The 25,616-nt window shown below is 37.6% G+C and overlaps 1 protein-coding gene across 4 annotated transcripts in view; it reads left to right on the top strand.

Moving 5' to 3' along the window:
• Positions 1 to 217: 217 nt before the first annotated feature.
• rgs6 (regulator of G protein signaling 6) overlaps positions 218 to 25,616 on the top strand; it is a 62,386-nt gene continuing 36,987 nt past the window's right edge. Inside the window, exons 1-3 of one of the 4 annotated variants that reach the window (XM_016448013.1) lie at positions 739 to 793; positions 1,311 to 1,405; positions 3,476 to 3,588. In XM_016448013.1, coding sequence (XP_016303499.1) covers positions 3,505 to 3,588 — 84 coding nt within the window. In that variant the 5' untranslated portion in view covers positions 739 to 793; positions 1,311 to 1,405; positions 3,476 to 3,504. Of the gene's footprint in view, positions 298 to 338; positions 428 to 738; positions 794 to 1,310; positions 1,406 to 3,475; positions 3,589 to 25,616 lie in introns of those variants that run through there. The other 3 variants (XM_016448014.1, XM_016448012.1, XM_016448011.1) reach the window with 3 other exon arrangements.

The raw sequence follows: 25,616 nt of genomic DNA on the forward strand, positions 1-25,616 counted from the left end.
TCTCACACTCAGTTGCACACATGCCAGGATCCTCACACTGTACCTGAGCACTCCACTCCACGCAGCGACCACCCACGCTGGGATCCAGTGCGCGCAAGAGACGGACAGAGTGGAAGGAACCCACTGCTTTCCACAGCTGCACAGCTCCTTGGAGTCTCTTCATCATCTTCCCCCGCCAACACCCCATCATCACCATCACAGTCTCTTCGAGCCATTGAGATCATGAACCTGCTCTTTTCTGGTTGCTAAGGAGGGGAAATCGAGCTGCGAGGAGTGGACGAGGCGGTACTTCCTAAGGTAACGCGCTCTTCCAGTCATCAGTTGTTTGTGTGTGACTGTGTCACTGTAAACTTGAACATGGGTTCGCTGGCGCTGAATGATCAATTGTCATGTCCAGCGCTGAATTCAAGTGGCTCCCGAAGTGCTGGTGAGTTTGAAGTGAATCATCCTGTCGCCTCGCGCGCGCTTGTCTTTCAGTGACAAGGTTTTTCTGTCTCCTATATTCGGCATCGCTCTGCGGAGTGCTGTGTGAATTGGGACCGGTGTTCCTGTGGGGAGTGCGCTCTGAAAGCAGCTGTTTGTCTTTTTTAAATAGCTGCACGTTTGTAGTGCAATGCGGCGCTGGGAAATCATGCCCACGCGCAAATTAATTACATTTCTACCGTTGGGTTCGCTGGTGTTGATCACAAACAGCTGTTATGAGCGCGCACTCCTTGCGTGGCCAGCGTGGAAGAGCATAACCGATTGAGGGTTACTGAAAATAAGTCCACAAATGGTTCGAGCAGATACTTGGGTAGCCTATCTTCCGTCTTTTCTTTTCTAGCGCACTCGTGCAGGTGACACACCTACTGTGTAGTGAAGTGCAGCCTGTGCTGAAGACCAAATGCATGGAGTCTTTTTTTCTTTGTCGATTCTTTTTGTAGTAACAGACATTTTTCCACTGTTTGTAAAATGCAAATGCTAGACATCTTAAAATAATCGAGGTTTAACCGGGAAGGTTTTAGGGATGTTTCTAGCGCCGTTAGGGTTTATGTAGAGTGCAGGCGTGTCTGTAGTTTGTTGTATTTAATATGTAAAGTAAACACGAATTTTATAGAGTAGTGTTAAGACTCAAAAACCTCTGTAGTTTCAGGTAAGACGCTACAATTCCTGTAGTGTAGCCTAACAGTACATGTTCCACTAAAAAGCTACACATATGTTGGCTATATAAGTTAGAATGATGTGCATGTCATTGTCAACATACAGTACCTTCTCCATTATGTGAAACTGAAAACTGATCTATTGTCTTCTCTGCTGACTCCAATTATGAGTGGTCGATAAATCGCTTTCTGAGCAACCTGTTAGCGTGGAAAGCTGAATCCCTCGGCGTTCATAACCTTACAACAAGTGAACTTACAGATTTAAGGTAATTAGAGGTGGGCATAACCACATTTATTTTCTAGGTATAATTTCGTTATTCCGGCACCAACGTTTTTCTGTCATTTAAGTAAATATGATATTAATTTCTGACAGCTGCTGTCCGTTAGAAAGGGCGCGAATCGCGAGACCTAGTTTGTGCATGCGCGGACGATCTCACCCGCGCTTTCTCCAAACATTAAACTCTTAACTGAGGAAAATTAAACGGAAGGAAATTTTTCTTTCTAGACCTAGTTTTTCTGTATTTTTGCACCTTTTTTTGCAAATAAACAATTTCATTAGGCTATAGAAAGTAACTTTTAAAATATCCAAAAAAAAAAAAACATTTCTCCCTTTGGCTACATAAAAAAAAATTAACACTTGAGTGCATGGGGTGTCCACCCTAACTCATTTTTTAAATTATTATCCGCATTATCCGGGTAATTTAAGTATGCTTTCTTGATGAATTTTCAGCATGTAGCCTACACATTACTCAAACTAAATACTATAAAAATGACTTAGAATAGTGCATGACGCACCTTACAGTGGGGAATATATTTATTTGATCCCCTGCTGATTTTGTAAGTTTGCCCACTTACAAAAAAATTAAGGGTCTGTAATTTTTATGGTAGGTTTATTTTATAGAGACAGAACACATTATATAACGGTTAGAAATTGATTTGCATTTCAGTGAGTGAAATAAGTATTTGATCCCCAAGCAAAACATGACTTAGTACTGGGTGCAGAAACCCTTGTTGGCAAGCACAGAGGTAAGACATTTTTTGTGGTTCGTCACCAGGTTTGCACACATCTCAGGAGGGATTTTAGTCCACTCCTCTTTACAGATCCTCTCTAAATCTCTTGGCTGTCGTTTGGCAACTCAAAGTTTCAGCTCCCTCCACAGATTTTCTACAGGATTGAGGTCTGAAGACTGGCTAGGCCACTCCATGACCTTAATGTGCTACTTCTTGAGCCACTCCTTTGTTGCCTTGGCGATATGTTTCGGGGCATTGTCATGCACCTTTCTCATGATCATCCTTACCCCATGAGGCGAGATCTTGCACGGAGCTCCAGACTGAGGCTGATTGATAGTTGTTTTGTATTTCTTCCATTTCTGAATAATCGCACCAACAGTTGTCTCCTTCTCACCAAGCTTCTTGCTGATGGTCTTGTAGCCCATTCAAGCCTTGTGCAGATCTACAATCTTGTCTCTGACATCCTTTGACAGCTATTTGGTCTTGCCCATGGTGGTGGGAGAGGTTGGAATGGAAGATACAGATTGTGTGGACGGGTGTCTTTTATACACCTAACGAGCTGACATTAGGAGTTCACTCATTGAAATGCAAATCAATCTCTAACCTTTATATAATGTTTTTTCTGGATTTTTTGGTTGGTGTTCTGTCTCCATCCATTAAAATAAACCTACCATAAAAATTACAGACCCTTAATTTCTTTGTAAGTGGGCAAACTTACAAAATCAGCAGGGGATCAAATAAATATTTTCCCCACTGTATGAGTGTGAAATTCTATATTCTATAACATGGTTCACATGATTGATCTGATAGTACTGTATATTCTGAGTCACATAAAGCATGTGTTAACTGAATAGCCTGAAATTTAAGTCATTGTTCTTTGAAAATATACCCCTCCACCCATTTATATCTGACATATACTGTACAAGTACTCCATAAGGTGCTGGAGAACAAGAAATTCATTCTGGTTCCCATATGTATCATCAACGTGTTCGAATTGAATGTGTGAAACTGTAAAAGATTTGAGAACTAGGGCAGTCTTCCATGCTGCTCTTACAATGGCCCCACACTTTGAAAAAACCCTACTGCAGGACTTTCTTTCCTCAGTGGAAATAAAAGCTTTTTTTATCAGTTCCCAAGTCTTGATAGTATTTTGAGAAACAGTGAAATTTAAGAAATGTTATATTGAAAATACTCCCATGTGCTTTCTCAAATCTCATTCACACTTTCACACAAACAACTGTACATATTTAATTAATTGTCTGGGCGACACTCTGGAGTCTATTCTGTTTGACTGATCTCTTTTCTGTTCTGTCCTTTCCCCACAGAGACGGAAAGAGAGAACAAGAGACCAAGCATGGCCCAGGCCTCTCAGGACCAAGGTGCAGTGGGCATAGCTGACCCTGATGAGGATTCACCCAACATGATTGCTTACAGAAAGGTACTGCTGCATTGCCTTTAAATTTTATATGCTTTAGATTTGCAATCTTTAAAGTCTTGTCGGCAAGTTAATGCTTGAAAGCGAAAGGAATTTGGTCAGCAAATATATACAATGAGGGTAGGGAAGACACACAGAGTCATGAATATTGCTCAGTACTGGATTTGAATTTGAATGAGTTTATTTCACTGTTTGCTAGTGCATTGTCATCCCTTGATATTTATTCAGTTTCTTTGTGTATAGAATATTTATTTTCTTCCCTGACCTTCATGGTCTCTATGAGTAAAGCGAAGTTGCCTAAATATGTAAAAGTGTCTGCTTGGAAGCATATAGAAAACCATGAAGTCTTCCTTTATAATACTAAGAATTTATAGCTATGCATTTCATATACCATCCGTGGCTCCAGTGGTAAACCTCTGCTCCAACATTTAAAGGTCTAAATGTTTTTTAAGAGAAAGAGACATACATTCACCATGTCAGTTTGCTGTAATCGATCATGTGTGTGCTGATCTACGATGAGAAAATAGCTGTCAGGGAGTGATGAATTTCATAATGTTAGCATTCTTCAACATCTCAATCGTATCACAAATCCATACTAGCTTGATAACAACCAATTTTCTCTTTTCACTTGAGTTTTTCTGTGGAAACTGTACTTATTTGCTTTGTGTCATCTTCTTTGCTTGACCAGTTAGCTATGGACCACCCACAAGCAAGTCTTTTATGGAAAACCAAGTGAAGCATATTTGATGCCAAATGATTTGCTTCTATCTGAGTGGAGATAATCAGCTCAAGCTGGCGCAAAGATTTTGAGCGCAACTGCAGCAAGATTGGAGTCAATTGCCAAATTGCTAGAGAAGCATTGTGGTGGAGAGTGCACATTTAGATTAAGCCAATAAGACACAAACAATTTTTATACTAATAATCACTCTCTGGGGACCCTTTGCTTAGTATCTTGATAAAATGTTAATTGTGAAAAATCTGTGCCACTAAGAAGTATGCAACTGATATTACTACAGTACCAGAAATCCTTTTCTTAATGAGATTTGTTTTCCAATTAAAATATCTAAAATTCTGTGAAACAAAGCAAACTTACTTTTGAAAGAGCAGCAGGCATAAGATATTAAGTCTTGTTTTCAGAGAATGCATCTTCAATATGAGTGTATTTTTCTTATTACACTTGTTTTAAAGATAAACAAGTTAAAAACAAGTGAAAACATCTGCCACTGCAGTAAGATAACATATACTTAACTTCAAGATGTAATCTATGAAAGTCTTAATATCTTATGCAGTGTTGCTTCTAAATTTGTTATTTTTGGATATTTGTACTGGAAGGCAAGTCACAAAAAACTTGGTAAAAGTCTATTTTTGCAATGTTCTGTAAATATTTCATAAATATAATTACAGTTATTATGTTGATGAATATTATTAAACAAAGTTTGGATGTTTTTATTATTAAAAACGCAAGTTTCAACAGCTTAAAAACCATTTTCAGGTTGTACAGTGCTTTAATGTACATCAGTGGATCTTAGTACTTCCTGTTATGACATTTGGGGCTCTTAAGATGTGGGTGTGGTTGACACAAAAGTAAAATGTCTAGTTTTGAACGGTGAAGTCTTGTGGTGAGATCATGAATAAGACATATTGTACAGTGCGTTCCCAATCTTAGTACCTTTGCAAGAGTCAAGACATTTATTCAAAATAATATTTTAGACATACAGGAATACCTCTTTGCACTGAGAGAAGATATGAAGAGAAAGTCCATCGAATACAGCTGTCAATCATTTTAGGATTGTGTGTATAGGATAGAGAACAGTGACTTGCAAAGATAAGATTTCATTGGCTCTTTGATTGATAGATTGCTGTTTCTTTAGTCGCTTACTACCTCACAGGGATATGAGATGGGCACCAGATGGCTCACAATATGCTCTAGGCACATGGGAGAAATGCCCAGTGTCCCTAGGACATGAGCGTGAGTTCACAGCGAGTGCCATTCTTCTGTGTAGAAACAAAAAAATACCCAGACAAGAGTGATGGCATGGAAGTCTCTCCTGGAAAATGAGTCCACAGACTGTCTCTCTCTTTCTCGCTGTGTGACTCTTAAAAATAAAGGTTCTTTATTGGTATCTGTGGTTCCATGAGGAACCTTTAACATCCCTGGAACCTTTTAATTTCAGAAAAAGTTATTTAGATTATTAAAATGTTCTCCAAAATGGTTCTTTTAAGAACTGTGTGTGCACTGAAAGGTTCTTTGAGGAACCCAGATTGGTTCTTCTACGGCATTGCTTTAAAAAAATCCTTTTATTTTTAAGAGTGTACAGTGATGGCTGACTGCTCTATTGCACACTGTTGCAGTGGATGTTGTGTCTTGGTACACACTTCATCTCAGTTTTGCTCTGCTTTGGGAGGAGAAACAAGAAGAGATATCATGTGCCTGTGTAAACAGACACAATTAACCTGGATGCGCAGCGAAACAGGACTGACTTTGATGAATTTACCCATTAAGAGAGCATGCAAAGCCCCACGGGGCGAACATCATTACCATGTGTGAGAGATGCAGAGAATGAGGGAGAGACTATGGAATAGAGTATTCAACGGCTTGTGGAGACCTTTTTCTTCCCCATGTGCAACTCAGTCAGCTTTTCTCCAGCTGACAGCAAGCTCGGTGTGTTCTGTTATGGTGCGCGAACACACACTGTGTTCTTACGGCTTGAAAAAGACATTCTTCCCCCTGCATGAGGAATAATAGATGTATGGTCACAACCAGTAGGTTGTCTTGTACTACTTTTATTCTGATTCTTGGCAGAGAAAATGCTTTCAAAATCAGACTTATCGACTGTATGAATGCTATTAATTGTTTCTGAGGAAATATAATGAGACAAAATGCCTCGAGGTTAGTCTGTTTCCCTGACATCCACTGACCCTTTCAAATATGTACAGAACTAAGTGAGAATCTGACACGCTTATCAACAATTCTGTTGGAGCAGCGGAGTATTTTTTTTAGTGGTTCTGTGCATTTGACTTCCCTGGCAACCTTCAAGGCTTTATTGTATTATATAAACGTAATATCCTTTGGATCTTGTTTCTTATGACAGTTCCCAGTGCAGCTTTATCTAGCGAGATAATGTGGATTTGTTTGTCTGCCTCTGCAGAAACTTATCTGCCAATTTCCCCCAAAACAGCAATTAGAATGGGAAGCTGTTTTTCCAACATAAGCCCAGGTGAAAGTCATCAACAAGTCAGTAATGTATCTTAAGTAATGTAAGCTGAACTGTCAGCACATTTAAAGTTCCTGTGAGATACGCTGCTAAGATACTCAAATATAAATATATATATATATATATATATATATATATATATAACCCCTAAAATTTAAGGGGGTCTGAATACTTTCCGTACCCACTGTATACCACTGCTCAGAGGTTTGGGATCAGCAAAAGTTTTGAAAGAAATTAGTGCTTTTATTCAGCAAGGCTGCATTAAATTGATCAAAAGTAGTAAGATAGTAAAGTCATTTGCAATGTCACAAAAATGTGATAAATACTGTACTTTTGAACTTTATGCATCAAATAATCATCAAATCATCATATTAGAATGATTTCTGAAGAATTGTGTGACACTGAAGACTGGAATAATGACAGAAAATTCAACTTTACCGTAAGAGGAATTATATTGAAATAGAAAACAGTTACTTTAAACTGTAATAGTATTTCACAAAATTTACTGTATTTTGGGCCAAATAATTTTAATCAAATAAAGCTGGGTAAGGTTGGATGTAATTTATACAATGAGGAAGACAGAGATTATTTTAACAGTTCTGTACAGTGGAATGGAATATGGCCAGCTGAATTAATCTGGCAGAGGGATGGATTCAGAGGGACATTTATTTCTCCTGCCACATCTCAAGTGTCACCAGCTCTGTGCTGACCTCAGATGCCCTTTAAATCACTGTCAGTCTCACTTCAGTGTGTGTCCACCTTGATTCTCTTCTCATTGTCATTTTATGATTGAACAGGTCATGCACCTTTTAACCTTTCTTTCTATGCTCGCTGGTTTTACAACCATTTTGTAATTTTGAAACAGGCTTATCTATTCAATGGTTTGTTGATCCCAGCTAGCTGCTGACAGTAGAGACTTCTCACTCAAGCCATGGGCTCACTATATCAGAACCATAACACATAACCAACAGCGTATGGATAAATTAGCCAGAGAGTGTCTAGCATGCTGGGAAATTTGTATCAAGTGGAGTTTTCTAGCAGAAGATAACCGACAAATATTTTACACAAGATTTATGTCTCACTTTCATGTTTACAGCTAAGAAAGGCTCAGGCAATTTTCCTGGCTGATCTCAGGAAAACATAGCTGACTAGGGAACCGCTAAAGCTTTGTTCATTTTGTTTTAAGGGAACTGAGCCGATGATTTGCAGGTAGCCACAGATATGACCTGTGTGACTGTCTGAACTGAGGGAATATCACAGTGCATTTTGACACATTGCCAGTATCATATACCACTGTTCACTTATAGCTTAACTAAACCTAACTTAAAATATGATAGCTATATTACACAAGCAAAAAGGAACATTAGTAGGTCAATTTTACGATTTAAAAGACAATAGTCAGATGTATTATGACGAATATGAATTTAATATGTTATTTGTGAATGAAAGTAAATTATTTTCCATTTAGCAGCCACTTTTATTATTCAGAGTGATGCTAATTGCGTTGTATAACAGACCGTCCCTGGAGCAGTCTGGAGTTTAGTGTCCTGTTTAAGAGCGCAGTGGTCACTAAAGAGTGTTAGGATTTCAGCAACTCAATTTTCTGGGTCAGACCTCTTTTGGATTAAACTTGCAACCTTTGTGTTAGCAAATTAGACCATTTAAAATTTGCATGTGATTTTCCGCTACTGTGCCCGGTTGAGAGACCATGACAAAAACATGCTGAATGTTGTAATCAAGAGGCAACAAAGCACATCTTTCCCAAATGATCTTTTTTTAATTACAGGTATAAAGGATGAACCAGGTGGGCAGAAATATACTTTGGAGGCTCTTGAAGCTAATTATATCAGTGGAGCCTATTATCATACCATATTCAGCTGTAATTAATTACTGTCATCCATAGTCTGTGCTACAGTGGCCATTTTTGGCTCAGGGCCCCTCGAAGAGAAACAACCGTAATGAAAAATGTCTCTCTCCATATTTTATTTGGCTTGAAAATGAAGTGAGGGTAATGATAAAACAGAGGGTGGGGAGATGCTGAAGAAGAGTGTTCTGGTGCTAGATGGACAGATAAAGTGAGACGACTTATTATAAATCAGCAGTAGCTTGATGTGCTCCTCATTACCACTTCACACAAGCAGTCAGAAAGGACTGGTGCCCCATTATTGCTTTGTTCTTGTGTTTTTGCTTGTGTGTGTAAGCAGGTTTATCCTTGAGTGTTTGTGTGAATTCTGACAGCTCGGTTAATTATTTCTTTCAAGCTCTGTTGAACTTATTCGGGCAAGTATTTATTTGCGCTGGTTTCTTATTTGTGTTATTTTCTACACTTAACCAATTAGTTTATGACAGATAACAGAGTTTGCCATCCTTCAAATGAACAGCATTTCACCTCTGCACATAATATAAATTGCCAAATCTGCACATTTTGTTTGGTGCTTTACACAATCAATTCATGTTTCCCTCTTTATCCTCAGATGCTGCCTCCAGCTAAAGGCTCCTACCTGGCTTTTGGGACTAGCAAGCACATGCAAGAGTTTGGTATTGAAACAGAATGCTGAATTTATACAGAATTTTTTGTAAGGGTTTTGGGAAGTGGCAGGGATTTGGATCCGTTCCCCTGCACTATTTGAGGAGCATTCAAGGGGGTCACTGAACTGGATTAAACTCTCGAGTAACCAATTATACAGTTTCATTTGAGGTCAGAGGAAGGTCTCATGTTTCATCCGACATCTTTTGGGCATGTTAGCTCCTGCCTCCATCCCTATGATGGCTATATATCAGGGCCGTTGCAGCTCTAGCAATGTTTTTCTCACCCTTTGATTATTTGTTTGCACACAAAAAGAGCCATTTACTCATTGATCTGCTGGGGCCTTGAAGTGCTAACACGACATGATGATGTATCCCGGCGGAATGCTCCAATATGAAGGGCATTCGGGGGGGGGGATGGAGCAGGCATCCTAAATCTCTGTTTTTCAATTTATGCAGATCGGCTGGTATAGACGAGATAGAATTTCTCATATGAATATTCATAGTGAATCTGTTTAATTATTGAATCATACTAAAAGACAACGACCTCTTTGACCTAATAGCTACTAAAAATATAGGGATAGTTTACCTGAAACTGAAAATTCTGTCATTATTTACTCACCCTCATGTCATTCCAAGCCTGTATTTGCTTTGTTCTGTGAAACTTCAAAGAAAATATTTGGAAGAATGTTGGCAACCAAACAGTTTCGGTTCCCATTGACTTCCATTATTTTGACAAAAATACAGTTGAAGTCAATGGGAACCGAGACCATTTATCTACCAACATTCTTCAAAACATATTTTTTTGTGTTCTGCAGAAGAAAGAAATGCATACAAGTTTGGAAAGACATAAGGGTGAGTAAACAATGACAGAATTTTCATTTTTGATTATCCCTTTAATATCACAATGAGATTAGTATCAGCAACCTCAGTTGTTGTTGTGTTTAGACTCAGAATAAGAACAACAGATGCTAATATTGTTGCAGTATGCTGTTTTTTCTGGACAATCCGCTATTGGGCCACATTAGCATATGACTGTATGCAGGTTATTGTATGCTGAAACAATCACATCATTTGCAGTTAAAAAGACCCAGAGCCCTACTTTCCAAGGTGTTATTTCACGAGCATAATGAAGGCGGCCATTTCAAAGGCAGCCATTCTATGAAAATGGCATGAAGACCTATTCATACTATTGGTGAGCACAGACCACTTCTTGTGAATCTGTTATGAGCAAGGCCTCACGCATTAGGTGTAAAGATTTGTATCGAAGGCTCTTCAGAACAATAGAAAGATACACCTGTACTTACAATGCACCTTCTCAAAAAAGCACCTGGTTCGTCATGCACCTAATTGTTTATTGTCAAAAAAGATAGCCCACACACACATTTTCTCAAAGGTTACACAATCAATCTCTCCAAGCAGCACATCTCAGCAGATATTTGAGTAGAGTTGGTATGTGCTGAGTCATTTTGAAAAATTCACAGTAACGTAAATTGTTCAGAAAAGTTATTCTTATTAGTTGTTAGAGTGTTGCTAGGTGGTTGCCAAGTTGTTCAGAGTGACTGCTAGGCACATGCTTAGAGAACATGGCATTCATGATACCATGATTAATAAATGTGAACTTTACCCAGACAAGCACTGCTGCTCCTTAAAGACACCAGCAGGAAGCCACTGTCCTAAGAGATTGAGCTCCAGTAATGGACACTGCAAAACCTTTCTCTCTAGATTACGCTTCTTCTCTCTCTTTTTTTTCTTTTACTAGCTCTATTTCTTTCTCTGCTCAACCTTCCCATATGGTCTTGTCTGGAGGAGTTTTGTGCATAAGTATAAGTACCTCAATCCTTTCCTCTCTCAATTCTTCTCAGTAGGTCAGACATAATCATCCTTAGGCACATATGGGGTAATGTCATTGGCTTAAGAGTGCGAAAGATTAATATTAAATCTGTTTATTTTAGCAATGCCAGATTACCTCACATTTGTATGCCAAAATACTACAATAATCCATCCTGATTCTCACATAGCTTTGAGCAGTATGGAGGCCACTCTTCAGATAAACCCGCTGCATAATAAACTGCCGTGCAAGTAAACCAGTGGGTCCCACATGATGGTGATGAAGTTCAGTCTATTGTATTTTTCTGTTTGATCTTAGAAAAATACATTGTATAAATGAGGAGATGCTACGGTGAGCAATTCATCATTAAGATTCACTCCAAGTTGCCAGTGCAAATAATGCAGAGAACAGTAAACAATGAAGCAGTAATTTACATGATTTATTCATATCGTGGTGCATGCTGGGAAACACAGCATCCAGCATGATTTTTTTTCAGGGGATGATATGGTGCCATTTTTTAAAAATGGCATTTGATGTCATAAGGTCGATGACCTCTGCTCTAAGTTCTTGTGGATGTTGCTTTAACTCTAAATTTAGGCCTGTGATACTCCATCCTGTAACCTCAGTGAATGTTAGGTCTTTTTTTGTTGTGGCTGGTTGACGCAGAGAATCTTTGTTCTTGTAAGTCATGTAGATGGATTGATGATGTGCTGCAGTCAATGTATTGGCCACGAGCGAAATGTCCATCTTATCTAACGGAGACTCAAAGCCTCAGTGATCCAGAATGCAGTACCCTTGGTTATGAATGTCTCTCCTGTCATCACACTCCCTTTTAAGTGTTTCAACTGGCAGACACCGATAAGGCCTGTTGCTGTTTGAATTGGTGAGCTGTAATCGAGTCCCGGTGGGCTGCTGATTCTTTCAAATATGGAAGAAAAGGTGAGATAGGGAGCAGAAAAGGGAAAGGGGGATTTAGGTGAAGAGCACTGATAGTGACATTTGATGTGTGTTTACTAAAGGCTAGGCTATCTGAACAGCATTTAGCTCAATATAGCATTGAAGGATTAGCATAGCGGTAATGAAACCCTTGCCCTTGGCATTTTAACCATCCACACTAAGTCATAGCCTGCACCTCACTGGCATTCTGTATGCCAGCTGCCTACCTTTACCTGCGACCTTCCTGTTTAATACAGGAGAAGGCAGTAACCTCAGTTTACATTAATTTTATTCTCATGTATTCTTCTGAGGTGGCTTCTGAAATCAAGCCTATTTGAGCTCCCAGTGTAATGGTTCATTTAATCCAGGTTGGTTCAACATGGGCAGAGCACAGCTGTACTGCACTGTCTCACATAGTCACGCTGCAGAGACAAGTGCCGTAATCACAGAGAAAGTGCCAGAAAGCCGGGCTGGGTGATGGATAAATAATTGAAGTGTGGAATGGCAGGATTAAAGGCTGGCATTGAAGGGCGCAGCTCTGTAAATTTGAGTGTGTGTGTGTGCGCATGAATGGTTGATGAAGACAGCTGTGGGACAGTTTAAGAGCTCATTTAAGATGCTTTTGCAGAGTCCATTGTCCATTGTGAAGAAAGCCTAAGGGAGACAGAAGAAAATGTACAGGAGTGAGAACCGCCTTCAGATTTCTGTGTGTTCATTTGTTTTGTGACATGAAAGCACTGGCCTGTCATTGGAACGTATGTAGTGAATGTTTTAAAAAAATCAAAAATTTAAGTTTGAAAAAATAAATTGTTTGGACATATTCGTCACTGATAATGTCATCTGCTGGTATTCGCATTAATAGTTCATTAAAAAATCTGTCATAATTTACTCACATTTGTTTTTCCAACCCTGTTCTGTGGAGCACAAAAGAAGATTTTTTTGACGTTGCAACTGTTTTTGTAGAATAATGAAAGTCAGTGGGGTCCAAAATAACACTGTACCCCATTCACTCTGGACATTCATTGGCTTGTTTCAGAGAATAACAAAAGTCATACAGGTAAAAATTTACTCCCATGTCATTCCAAACTTTTTCATTCTGCAGAACACAACAGATATTTTGAGAAATGCCTCAGTGCTTTTTTTTGTCCATACAATGGAAGTTAATTGATTGGTTACCAACATTGTTCAAAATATATTTTGTGTTTGACAGAAGAAAGAAAGTCATACATGTTTGGACTGACGTGATGGAGCGACGACTATTCCTTTAACAGCATTTACAAATAAGTTAATTGTGTTAATCATATTGCTTACTTTTATATTGCACACTTTCGTCTTCGCCAGGCCTAATAAAAATATAATCTAATCTAAATTTGAGCATATTTGTGTGCTTGACACCTTTTTATTGCTTTAGCTACATGTCAACAAAGTGGGGCAAGACCAGGCTGAGCTTCTGTTCTGGACTGGGGACATCAAATCACATGAGGTCTGTCTGCACCACGTCCATATGCTTCCAGTTTTCAGTGTGAAAGCAAGGCATATGCCCATGTGCCTTTTAAAAAAACCCAAAGCAAGATTGAGCAGATGCTCTGCCCACAAGAGATAAGTATAGATTTTATAGATCTCACCCTCTCCTCCGTCTGTGGGCTCTATTAAGACCTGAACACGGTACAATCCATCTCGAATGACAGCCACTGTTCATTAGCCCATCATACTGAAATAAATGACAAGCCTGTTCACATTTTCACTCTTTCTGCAAAATCTCAGCTGTCCACTCCATCTTCCTCTATTCCTCTCTTCTGTCTCTTTATTTTCTCCTACGCACAGGCGTTCACATATTCTCTCTCCTTCTATTGCTCTCAATTTTTGTCACACTGATGCATAAACATTCTTTTTCTGTCTTTCTCCTTCACTTGTCTTGCCGTCGCTCTCTTGCACTCCACATCCTCTCTCTCTCTCTCTCACACACACACATGCAAACACGCACACAGCTTCATGCTTTACACATGGTTGCTGCTGCTGTGGTGCTTATCTCTTCTGGGAGTATAATATTTTTTATTTTTTATTTTTTGCTGCATGGGAACAATTTTTAGACACACTCTCAAATCTAAACTAAAGATAATTGCTAATGCATATGTCAGTGTTTGGGGAAAACTTCACCAAGTGAGTCATTACATTTTTAAACGTATAACTAATGATGATTTTATAATTTAAATACAGATCTATTTTTCTGGCACAAGAACAGCGAGAGTTCTTGAATGAATAAACTAATCTGAAATTTCAACCAATTTATTTGCACTGAATAAATAAAATAAGCTACTGACAAGGTTAGTTTGTTTCACTACTCTTAGTTAGATATTCACTGCAACTGTATAATGGAGAGAAGCTACTTGTATAAGAATAAATTGTAATGCTCAAAATGGCATCTACAATTGCCTTTTTGATATTTAGTTTAATGAAAATAAATAAATGAAAGCAAAATTAAAATGTTAAAAACAAAACAAAGAAATCAAGTATTAATGAGGTTCATATTTTTACCCTCAATAACTGTTTTCATTGAAGAACAAAAAATTTGAATCTTGAAAATTCTTGAATCACAAAATGAATCATGGTTATTTCATTTAATAAATCAACATTCCCAGTTCCTGTTAATTAGTTAACAGTTTGTTAAATAATTGAATATTGTGTGAAAAATGGAGGGCCTTCCAATTAAAAAGGTTAAGAACTGCTGATCTAGAATGTGCATGCATTTCACTATGATATATGTATTTATCATGTATATACATAGACAATTAGCTACATAGCGGCATTACCAAAATGGCCACCGAGTGAACTGACTTGCCTTAAAGAAATAGTTCACCTCAGAAATGAAAATCCCATCATCATTTACTCACGCTTATGTTGTCCCAACCCTGTATAAGTTTCTTTCTTATGTTGAACACAGAAGATATTTTGAAGAACCAAACAGTTGTTGGACCCTATTGACTTTTATAGTAGGAAAGTCAATGGGGGGCCATCAACTGTTTAATTACCAGAATTCTTCTAAATATCCTCTTTTATGTTCAGCATAAGAAAGAAACTCATACAGATTTGTAAATGATGACAGAATTTTCATTTTTGAGTTTAACTTTTCCTTTCAAGGGACTCCCCATAACTGTGAAAATATGGTTTCCTGGCTCTATCCATTAACTATTAGCTTGTCATGCTGGAAGATTTTTCCTGCATTGGTGACCTTTGCAGTTGTCCTCATCCACAGCATTGTAAGTTTACACCTCTATTCTCTACAGCTTGCTTGTTGTCCCTCTTTTTTGCTTTTGTCACAACAATGCTCCTACTTCTGCATCTCCTGTCTTAAGAATCGACTGTTCCACTAATAATGAACTGAGTCTCCTTATGACTCACTGGCTGTTTGAACCTCCTCACACTCTGCAATTCTCCGAACACTCCTCAAGCTAAAATGAATGCAAAATCCACAGACCTACACTACTAGCCTTTGCCAGTGAAACGCTATATAGCCTCATGTTCATTGCATTTATACTTGAAATGCAATAAAAGAGCAAGTTGCATTTCCATGCATCAATTAGACAGGATCTATTTGTTTACCAAAATGAAATGCAATCAAATACCACAATCTAATTGCAACATCAATAGGACAAGTGACCCTTTCCTAATGTTTCTCATATTAAGTCACTTACAAATGTTACCTGGCCCAAAGCCAAAATTAACACAGCAAATTACATTTGATGAGACTATAAATCGCAATAACATCTATTTAACTGCACATTCGCCATGCCTGCTGCATTCTAAATTGAGCATCAAAAAATCAACTAATTCATTGTTGCAAAAACACTAGATACACATTTTCCCCCTTATTTTTTGCATGCATCTAATTTTTTTTTCAGTGTGTCTCCTCTCGGTTAAAGAATAATGATCCTAATGCCTTTAGCAACAGAATGCAAAATCCCCCTACGGATCTCACTCAGCTTTCTTTCTCTGCTGTCAGATGTGAGTGAGTGCTTGTTAGTTTGTACAGGATGATGAGGCCATAATCATCCAGCCTTCTGTGTTTAAATTAATCTTTACTTGATCCACTTAACCTTGAGATAAATATATTTTACATTTACATGTATTCATTTGACACAGTTTTATTCTAATCATGGTCAAAGTATGCATTTTATCAGCATGTACTTCACCTATTTTACTTAATGTTAATGATAACATCATCAAAGGACTTCTGCAACAGGGGGCCATAAACTTTGTTACGTACACAAATCCATAAATTGTGGGGAAACTATTGCAAATTTGCGTTCAACATTTATTTACTTTTTCCATGTGTTTTGTAGCAATTTGAAATATTTCTGACATTCTACCATAAGTGTTACCCATACAAATTCATACAAAACTTGCCCACATTGCATATATTTTATTATTTTCTTTTTTTTTCTGTGATAATGAAGGCAGGTTTTCTGTTTTATAGATTTAATAAGCCAAAATCAAACAATATAGTCGTGGTTCATTACAATCAGCAAATGATTAATGCTAGCTTGTTGAGTTCATAATAACATGCATACTACAATTACTCTTTCTGCCATATTTATGTATGTATGTATGTATGTATTTATTTATTTACTTATCAAATAACCCATAGAACCTGCTCATGCACCTCTTGGGATATGTGTTAGAGGTCGACCGATTGATTGGCCGGCCGATTAATCGGTCGATTTTTGGCTTTTTTTTAAAAATTTAATCGGCATTGGACGATTGTGCTGCAAATTAGGCCGATTTATAGGCAGCGCACTGGCGGGCAGCTAAGCGTTGTTGCGGAACTCCCTCTGGCTGCGTGAGACGGAGCAGCTCACGCTCTGCAGGCTGCAGCAGCCGCGGCTTGTTCACACACACACAGCCTCAGCTAATGGCAGGGTAAAACAGACCGTTTCGAAAGTGGGATTACGTTTTACCCTACTAGAATTGATGCCAGAAAGTTATCATATTCATAAGTGCATCAAGTCATTTGCATGTGAAAGTAGAAACACGTTCAATTCAGACGAAACTTCTGTGCTGATTATAACATGGACGTTAACTTTCCTCATGAAATGTGTCTGTGGGTCCGACAATAGCCTCCATGATGTCATATATTCGCTCATGGCCAGCGCACTCTTAAAGGGATAGTTCACCCAAAAATGAAAATTTGATGTTTATCTGCTTACCCCCAGGGCATCCAAGATGTAGGTGACTTTGTTTCTTCAGTAGAACACATATGATGATTTTTAAGTCCAACCGTTGCAGTCTATCAGTCGTATAATGCATGGCAATGGTAACAAAATCTATGGGAGTAAAAAAAACATGCACAGACAAATACAAATTAAACCCTGCGGCTCGTGACGACACATTGATGTCCTAAGACACAAAACGATCGGTTTGTGCCAGAAACCGAACAGTATTTATATCATTTTTTACCTCTAATACACCACTATGTCCAACTGTCTTTGGGCACGCACACGGCATCCGGTGCGTGAGGTGTGTACGCGCTCTGGTGTAGTTTACGTTAATGGGTGTGTTGATATCCAGCCAAAGAGCAATCAACCATAACTTCAGGCGAGCAGGCTCAGAAGTTGGGAATACGTGGAAAGTCACCACTCCCGAATGAGTTCGCGCGAGAGAAAGTAATCTTTTAGTTTTAAGTCGGTTTGAACAATCCGGATAAGCGCAAGTAAGTACCATTTTGATTAGCCGTCGTACCTACAATGTTTGTGCACTGTGTAAACAATGAGTGACGTATACGTGCGAGAGATCACTTCTGGCGCTTGCGTAAACTACACCACTGAGAAGGTGCTTAAGTTTTGAGCCATGTATTATTACTCTAAGTTGGGCTACTACTACCATTACTATCTTGTACCCTGCAATAATCATTTCCTCAAACTCCCTTTTATGAGATGAATGGGGAAAAAAACAAGAAAATCAGCCAAACATATCGGCCCAAAAAAATCGGCATCATATATCGGCCATCGGCTGCCCTGATTTCTAAATATCGGCATCGGCCAGTACTCTAAGTTGGGCTACTACTACCATTACTATCTTGTACCCTGCAATAATCATTTCCTCAAACTCACTTTTATGAGATGAATGGGGAAAAAAAGAAAATCGGCCAAACATATCGGGCAAAAAAATCAGCATCATATATCGCCCATCGGCTGCCCTGATTTCTAAATATCGGCATCGGCATCGGCCAGTGAAAAACCCATATCGGTCGACCTCTAATATGTGTATCCCTTGTTGGGAACTACCAGCTGATTTACAGACTTACAGAAACTCGTCTGGGAACGCAGAGCCGGATTAACCCAGAGGTGGTTCATTTTCCTGCAAGCTTTTATTGAAATCATTCAAACAGATGCTTGCTTTATCTCGGTTGGAAGGGGATGTCTGTAGAGCTTTCATTCTCTCATGTGAATTGCAGGCTACTAACGATCACAATGATTCTCTTGAACAGTAGTTCGCTCACTTATCAAGGGCAAAGCATTCCATTCACACTGGATGAGTTCCTTAAAGAGATGAAAGCATTCAGTGTCAGATTCATGAGGGTTTGAATACAATGGATGAAAGAGGGTCCACAGCTCCCTGCATGCGAGTCAATTAGCATGCGCATGGATGATTGACAAACAATCCAAAAGGCTTATGTCACAATTTTAGTGTTCCATATTAACAGCAGCTTAGTGCAATGCCTTCAAACACTAAATCCCCATATCAGTGGTGTTTTCCTCTGTGTCTGAGAGTGGAGGTAAAGCGGAGGCACTCTGGGTAAATAGAACTGTCATCTCTCCTTTAACAAAACCTCGACACTCAAGGAGACTTGCAGTAATGAGCCTGTCAATTTTCCCGGGCACCCTCGGAGGATGCCGGGGTGTCAGCCCTAATGAGGGTGCTTGTACCATTTCACCAGCCGAAGCACAAAACAGGACTGCAGCAAATGCACCTCACCTTGTTTAAAACAACATCCACAACTGCTTAAGCACTGGTCTGCATTTACAGGCGGAGGAACCGGCCTGAACCACTGGTCCCAATGATTATACCGTTGACTGGGGGTTTATTGTCAGCTGGTTGTTATTAGAGGTGATGAGAGTTTCCGCCATCACATTACAGTGTTTTGTGAGTCTGATGTGATGAGTGAGAAGAATGCTTTTTCATGTAACTCACTCAAGGCTGTGATTAATTGCTTTGATAAGGCCTGCTGACATTGTGAAATTCTGCTCTGTTTCTAATAACCACAGCGAAATGGCTTACGGTAATGTTGCGCTTGTCAAATCGGAGCTTCTTGTGTCATATTTGTTTTCTTACTGTAGTCTGTGCTCATCAAAAGGGGTAACTTATTTGTCGATAATACTTTGAATGAGTTTTAAAGGGTGATTAAGTTGCCATAGTGCATTAACAATTAGGATGTTTTATCTTGTGCTTGTCACCCTTAGATGATGTGATGTTAGAAGTGCTGGGGCGTTTTATCGTAAATCTGAAGGAAAAATAATAGCGTACTACACAAAGGACAGCAATCAAACAAAGCACGTTCAGACTGTTCTTTCTCCAACGTTTCCTGCAGGTAAACTGCTGATGTTTTGAAATCACCTTTGCATTGTCAGCTTTCATTTGTGTTAATTCAGTCTCATTATGAACAATACAATACCATTGTTTTCCTCATGGTTACTTCCAGAAATACTTTCATGTAAAAACAGTATAACAATTTATACATCAAAAATGTTGACATCATATGCATTAATTAAATTAAACTATTAAATGGATTCAAATCTAAATATCTATTTTTTTTATTTTTTTGTCCAATTCTATCTATCCAATTCCAGATCTATCTATCTGTCTATCTATCTATCATATGTCTGTCTGGCTGTCTGTCTATCTATCTGTCTATCTATCATTTTTACCTGATAAGGTCGTTTTATTCTTTTTTATAATGATTTAATTATACTTAAATGTGCTTAAGATGTTACAAAGTAATGTCTACCTCATAATGCAACTGTGCCATTTAAACCTAAACATCTATCATATGTCTGTCTGTCTGTCTGTCTGTCATGTCTGTCTGTCTGTCTATCTATAATTTTTACCTGATAAGGTTGTTTTTTCTTTTTTATAAGGATTTAATTATACTTAAATGTGCTTATAATGTTATACAGTAATGTCTACCTCATAATGCAACTGTGCCATTTAAACCTAAACAACGTGACCTTTAAATAACTGATCGCAGTGCATGAAAGGGTTAAGTTCACCTTAACACCGCTTTTGCAGATAATTACAGATTTAATAAGGAGTAAAATCAATGAGACCTAAGGAGCCTGAGTCTGTCTGAACCCAGAACAGAAGGGCAGGGATTTTAGCAGTCTCCACCCCATAGAGAGCCATTAAATTGGATGACTGAGTGGAGAACACTTCGTTTCACCTCAAAAGATGTTTCCTTATGCTCAAGCTGGGTTAGGCCATCACAATGTCTCAACACATCATGCAATAGCAGGGATAACTGTTTATTTTGAGACTGCATTGATTAAAACAGAGCCAAACACTAGTTTATTGACAAATATCCACTTTAATTCAGCAGGGTACATCTGAATTAAACATGGTACATCATTTTTTTTTTTTTATCTGTAATGCAGATTGTGATTTGATAGCTAGCTAGTTTGCTGAATGAAATAGCCAGTTGTCTTAAGTTGGTGTGTAATGCAATATGCAAATATGCTAATTCCCTGTTTTGTTGCATTCTTTTGTCGTGTTTATAAAGGAATGAGTAGAAAGAACATCTTTGGAGTGAATTCAGAAGATCGGGGAATGCGTGAATACTGAGAAATGTCACAGCTGTATTTGTGACTGAGATGAAATGCTTGCTTATAAAACTCCATACAGGTGTGCAAAGCACACAGGCCAGACGATAAAAATGTCAGCCTGCCTCGAGCTGAAGAATGTGAGAAAAACAGGTGTAAAAAAGCTTGTTTCTGACAGTGCCTATAATAATTACATGCTTGTTGTGGTAACCTTCATTGCATGCCTTAGACTATCTATCACCAGTGGTCTCTGTGATGCCTCAAGGAAACTAGGGTGTGAAAACACAGACAGTGTGGCTGCATCCAAGATGTGCTTTTGCTGTGTTGCACCTTGTGGTCATTATTTTTTAATGGATTTTTAATTACGCTAAATTATGCTTTGTGAGAGAGGACGTGGGTACCAATATGGGAAATGGAAGGGAATCGAGTATTCAGAGGATGCTGCTGTTTCATGCTCTGGACTTGACATGAAATTCATGAGTTTGACACTGGGTGAAGTTTATTCCCGTCTGAGCAGAAGATGGACAGCAGTGGGGTGAAAACACACCCTACATGTGTATGCACTGCAACAACAAAAAATGCCTTATGCTTAAGGCAAGAAAAATGTGTATTTATATAGAGCACTTCATACATGATAGCAATTCAGAGTACTTTACACATTCATAACAAAGAGAAAAAAGTATTAATGACATGTAAAACTTAAAAGTAAATAAATAATAAATAAATAAATAATGCAATAAAGTAATGCGCAGTGCTTTAAAAACTATACAAAACATATAGTAAAAATAAATAAATAGGTAAAAAATTGGTAAACGAACAAAAATGTATGCATGAATGTATATTTGTGTGTGTGTGTATGTATATATACAACAGACTTGCTATATATATATATATATAGAGAGAGAGAGAGAGAGCAAGTCTGTTGCTAATAAAAAAAAATACTGATTAAAATAATTTTTTGTAATGTCTAAATATTAGAAGTGTGAGGTCAGGAAACTTTCATGGTTGCTTTAACAGTGAGAACTGGGAGAAGATGTGTGCCTCTGAAACAGTCTCATAGCAGGCTACCTTTATAAAAAAGACTGACCTCTGCTCAGCCTCCGGCTGTTCTGTTCTCTTTACCTGTTGTGCTGTCAAAGTGCTCTGAGAGGGACTCAACGCCCAGCTGGCTTGGGTCATGGACAGAATTTAGATCTTAACATATGCTGTTTTATATGACACACATAACTCGTAATGCATGCAATGCACTCTACACCACCCCCACACTCCTTTTTCTTTGTCTGTGTGACATTTAGGATCAGTTTTTGGTGTATCTATATTAAGAGCTGCCACAGAGTAATGTTTCAACACCTTAACAATAAATCACATTAGTGTCCACATTGTAGTTATGCAGATCCTCTATCCATTCACAGCCACACCACTGGATGAATTTGGTTTTGTCGTTCATGGGAGGAAGTCTTGCATTATTGAACACTTTTTTCGGTTCTTTATGATCCAGTATCCTGCAACTGGAATTGGTACTGGCAACTGGAAAATTAAATGTTCCATTTTTAAAAGTGACCTAGATCTGTTGGTCGTTCAAATGCTGGGTGTGTGAATATTTGTTTAAGTATGTGATTTAATGCAGTGGATGCAAGAATGTATACATGAATTATACATTTTTATGTGTATTCAAAGAGAATTTTGCATATTTTTGCTGTATATTTACTATATATAGTGATTTAGCAAGGTAATCACTTTATTTCACAAGAAACACACACACACACAATTAGTTTGTATACAAATATGAACTATATATAATATAATAAATACATTATATAGAATTTTTTTTTTGATTCAACTGTCCCAAATATCAGTATGTTGTATGTGGCCACATTTGGTCTGTTTTGAGACTGATACATTCGGAGAGATATTCGGTCCATGCAGATGCCCAAGGTTTTGTACTGCCTGTGATACCATACTGAAAAAACATCATAAATGATCAGTTGTACCCAATACTAGAATAATGGTGAAGAAATGTCTAGAAAATGTAGTTGTTTATACAGTGAAACACAATCAATCTGTAAATGAGCAGTATAGCATTAGGCAGTATCAACATTTGAATGTATTTTCTTCCAGCAGGCTGGGAGAATATGTTGGTCGCAGTACCTCTGGGGTAAATATGTTATTGCTGTGTCATATTAAATGCTCATTTTTGTTTGAATGGATTACAGCGTAGAGCCAGCCAAACTGTGGAGGAGTGAAGAGAGCTTGTGAATATGCAATTTGTAAAATTAAGTTATAATAACATGATGTAATGTTTTAGGGCACCAAAAATGTTGTATTTGTTGATTTAAATGAACTGTATGTGTCATCCTCCACTGTTATTATGTTCGTCTCTGCTTACCTTAGCTTTTCTGTTCAACATAATAACAGTCTTTGAACCCAACTGCAATCTTAGGACACAAAATGTGTAATTTTGTACAAATGTAATTTTTTATTTACGCAGAATTTTTGTGGACTTTAAATTTTGGTGAACAATGTTTCTTGTTTTGAATAATAATTATAACAATTATCATTATTATATTATACATATATATAATTAGCAATTGTGTGTGTGTGTGTGTGTGTGTGTGTGTGTGTGTGTGTGTGTGTGTGAGAGAGATAAATATTTGTACATTTTAAAATAAGTATTTTCTATTTTAATAAATGTATAATACTAATTATATATTTAAGCTGGATTTCAGCAGCCATTACATCAGTCATCAGTGTCACATGATATTCAGAAGTCATGCTGATACTGTATAAAAATAAAAATACTGAAATATGAATGTTAAAATATATATGAATATAAAATATATAAATATAATATTAAAATTTTTATTTCAACTATCCTAAATATCATCGCTGTTTATACAAATAATGACTGAATAAATAGTGCTGAATAAATGCAGCTCTGACCACCAGCTTTAACTTGCAGTATCACTATAAAAAAAAATATATAAAATTTACGGTAAAAAAACGGCAGCTGTGGTTGCTGGAATTTTACCTGTGGTAACAAACATGAAACTGAAATAATGCAATAAACATTAATTTAACAACATTAGGTGTAACACACAACCCTAATATACAAAACTGATAAGAAAAAACTAAGAAGAAACATAGTTATTTCAACAAAAAAACATCAAATTTGAAATGTAACGCAGGGAATTCTGGGAATGTCAATTTACGGTTATTCACTGTAAATTATACGTTTTTTTTTTTTTTCACTTCCAAAAACGGTATACTACTGTAAAATTAATGTCCAATACATGTAATGTCCAATACAGTTTTTCACCGTATATAGTAGGGGAATTTACCGTTAACTATTTAACAGGTTTTTACTGTAGCATTTTTACAGTCTTTTACCGTTAAATTCACATTCATTTTTTACAGTGTTTCATGGGATAATATTGACTTTGTTTTTCATAACTCATTGAACCACTAAGTGCATAGATTCAGATTTTCATAAGGGATGGTAAAGCTTTAGTTGGCTTTCCTGTCAACTCAAGCCTTATCTGAGCATGTTAATCCAGGCAGATAGATTCACTGAGCCTTTCCTGCAGCAGTACTGGGACCCACGGGGCAGGCTGGCTGCAGAGTGATTACTTTGTTACTTTAGGAAACAAATCACGTCACCTATTTGTCACTGATTCACACCAGGACGTCTCTAATTGGTTCAAACGTTAGATGATAACCTTTCATAACCAGCTGGCATCATCCTTGTCGTCAGTGTGATGATAATCGTAGTGGAATGATATGTGAATGTCATGCTGTGGACAGTGAGAACTCTCTGTGTGGATCATCAGGTTTGGAAAAAGTTGATGGGGGATCGTAAGTCAAATTTATGTCAAACATGTCAATTCAATTAGTTTTGAACACCAATCAAAGCTTCGCTAATGTTCTTAGGTTTGGAAAAAGTTGATGGGATCGTAAGTCAAATTTATGTAAAACATGTCAATTCAATTAGTTTTGAACACCAATCAAAGCTTCGCTAATGTTCTTAGGGGCTAATGAGCTGGAAAGTACTCTGATTTGGAGATTATAGGGATACATGGCAATGAAGAATAAGGCCTAATATCCTAAACTGCAGTTTGCATAGCTTAATGCACAAAACTGTAGTGCACTATATAAGGAATAGGGAGTGATTTCAGACGTGGCTACTGACTGGCATTGATGATAATAAGAAATGTGAGACAGAAGACTGGATTAATGGCTGCTGAATATTCAGCTTTGCCATGGCAGGAATAAATTACATGTTAAAATATATTAAAATAGACAGTTATTTTAAATTGTAAAAATGACCGTCTTTACTGAATTTTTCTATTTGAATAACTGCAGCCTTTGAGGCTTCATGCAGCCTTAAGAGATTTCTTTAAAAAAATATTTTTTAGTGTGTGTATATATATATATATATATATATATATATATATATATAAACATTTCTAGACCGTGCGTGGAAGGTTGCAAACAACAAGCACTGATAATAAAGGGACTGATAATAAAGGACTTTCCCTCATCTGTGTATTCTTTATTTCTTTTAGAGCAGGGGTCTCCAACCTTTTTTACATCACGGACCGGTTACGTTTAGAAAATTTTCTTGCTGGACGCGGGGGGGTTATTCAACGCATTATATTGTGGGTTTTTTTTTTTTTTTTTTTCACAGATCTGATTTTTTTTTTTTTTTAGAAAAAA

This window comes from Sinocyclocheilus anshuiensis, unplaced genomic scaffold, assembly GCF_001515605.1.
Source record: "Sinocyclocheilus anshuiensis isolate Anshui unplaced genomic scaffold, SAMN03320099.WGS_v1.1 scaffold423, whole genome shotgun sequence".
NCBI classification, from domain to species: Eukaryota; Metazoa; Chordata; class Actinopteri; order Cypriniformes; family Cyprinidae; genus Sinocyclocheilus; species Sinocyclocheilus anshuiensis.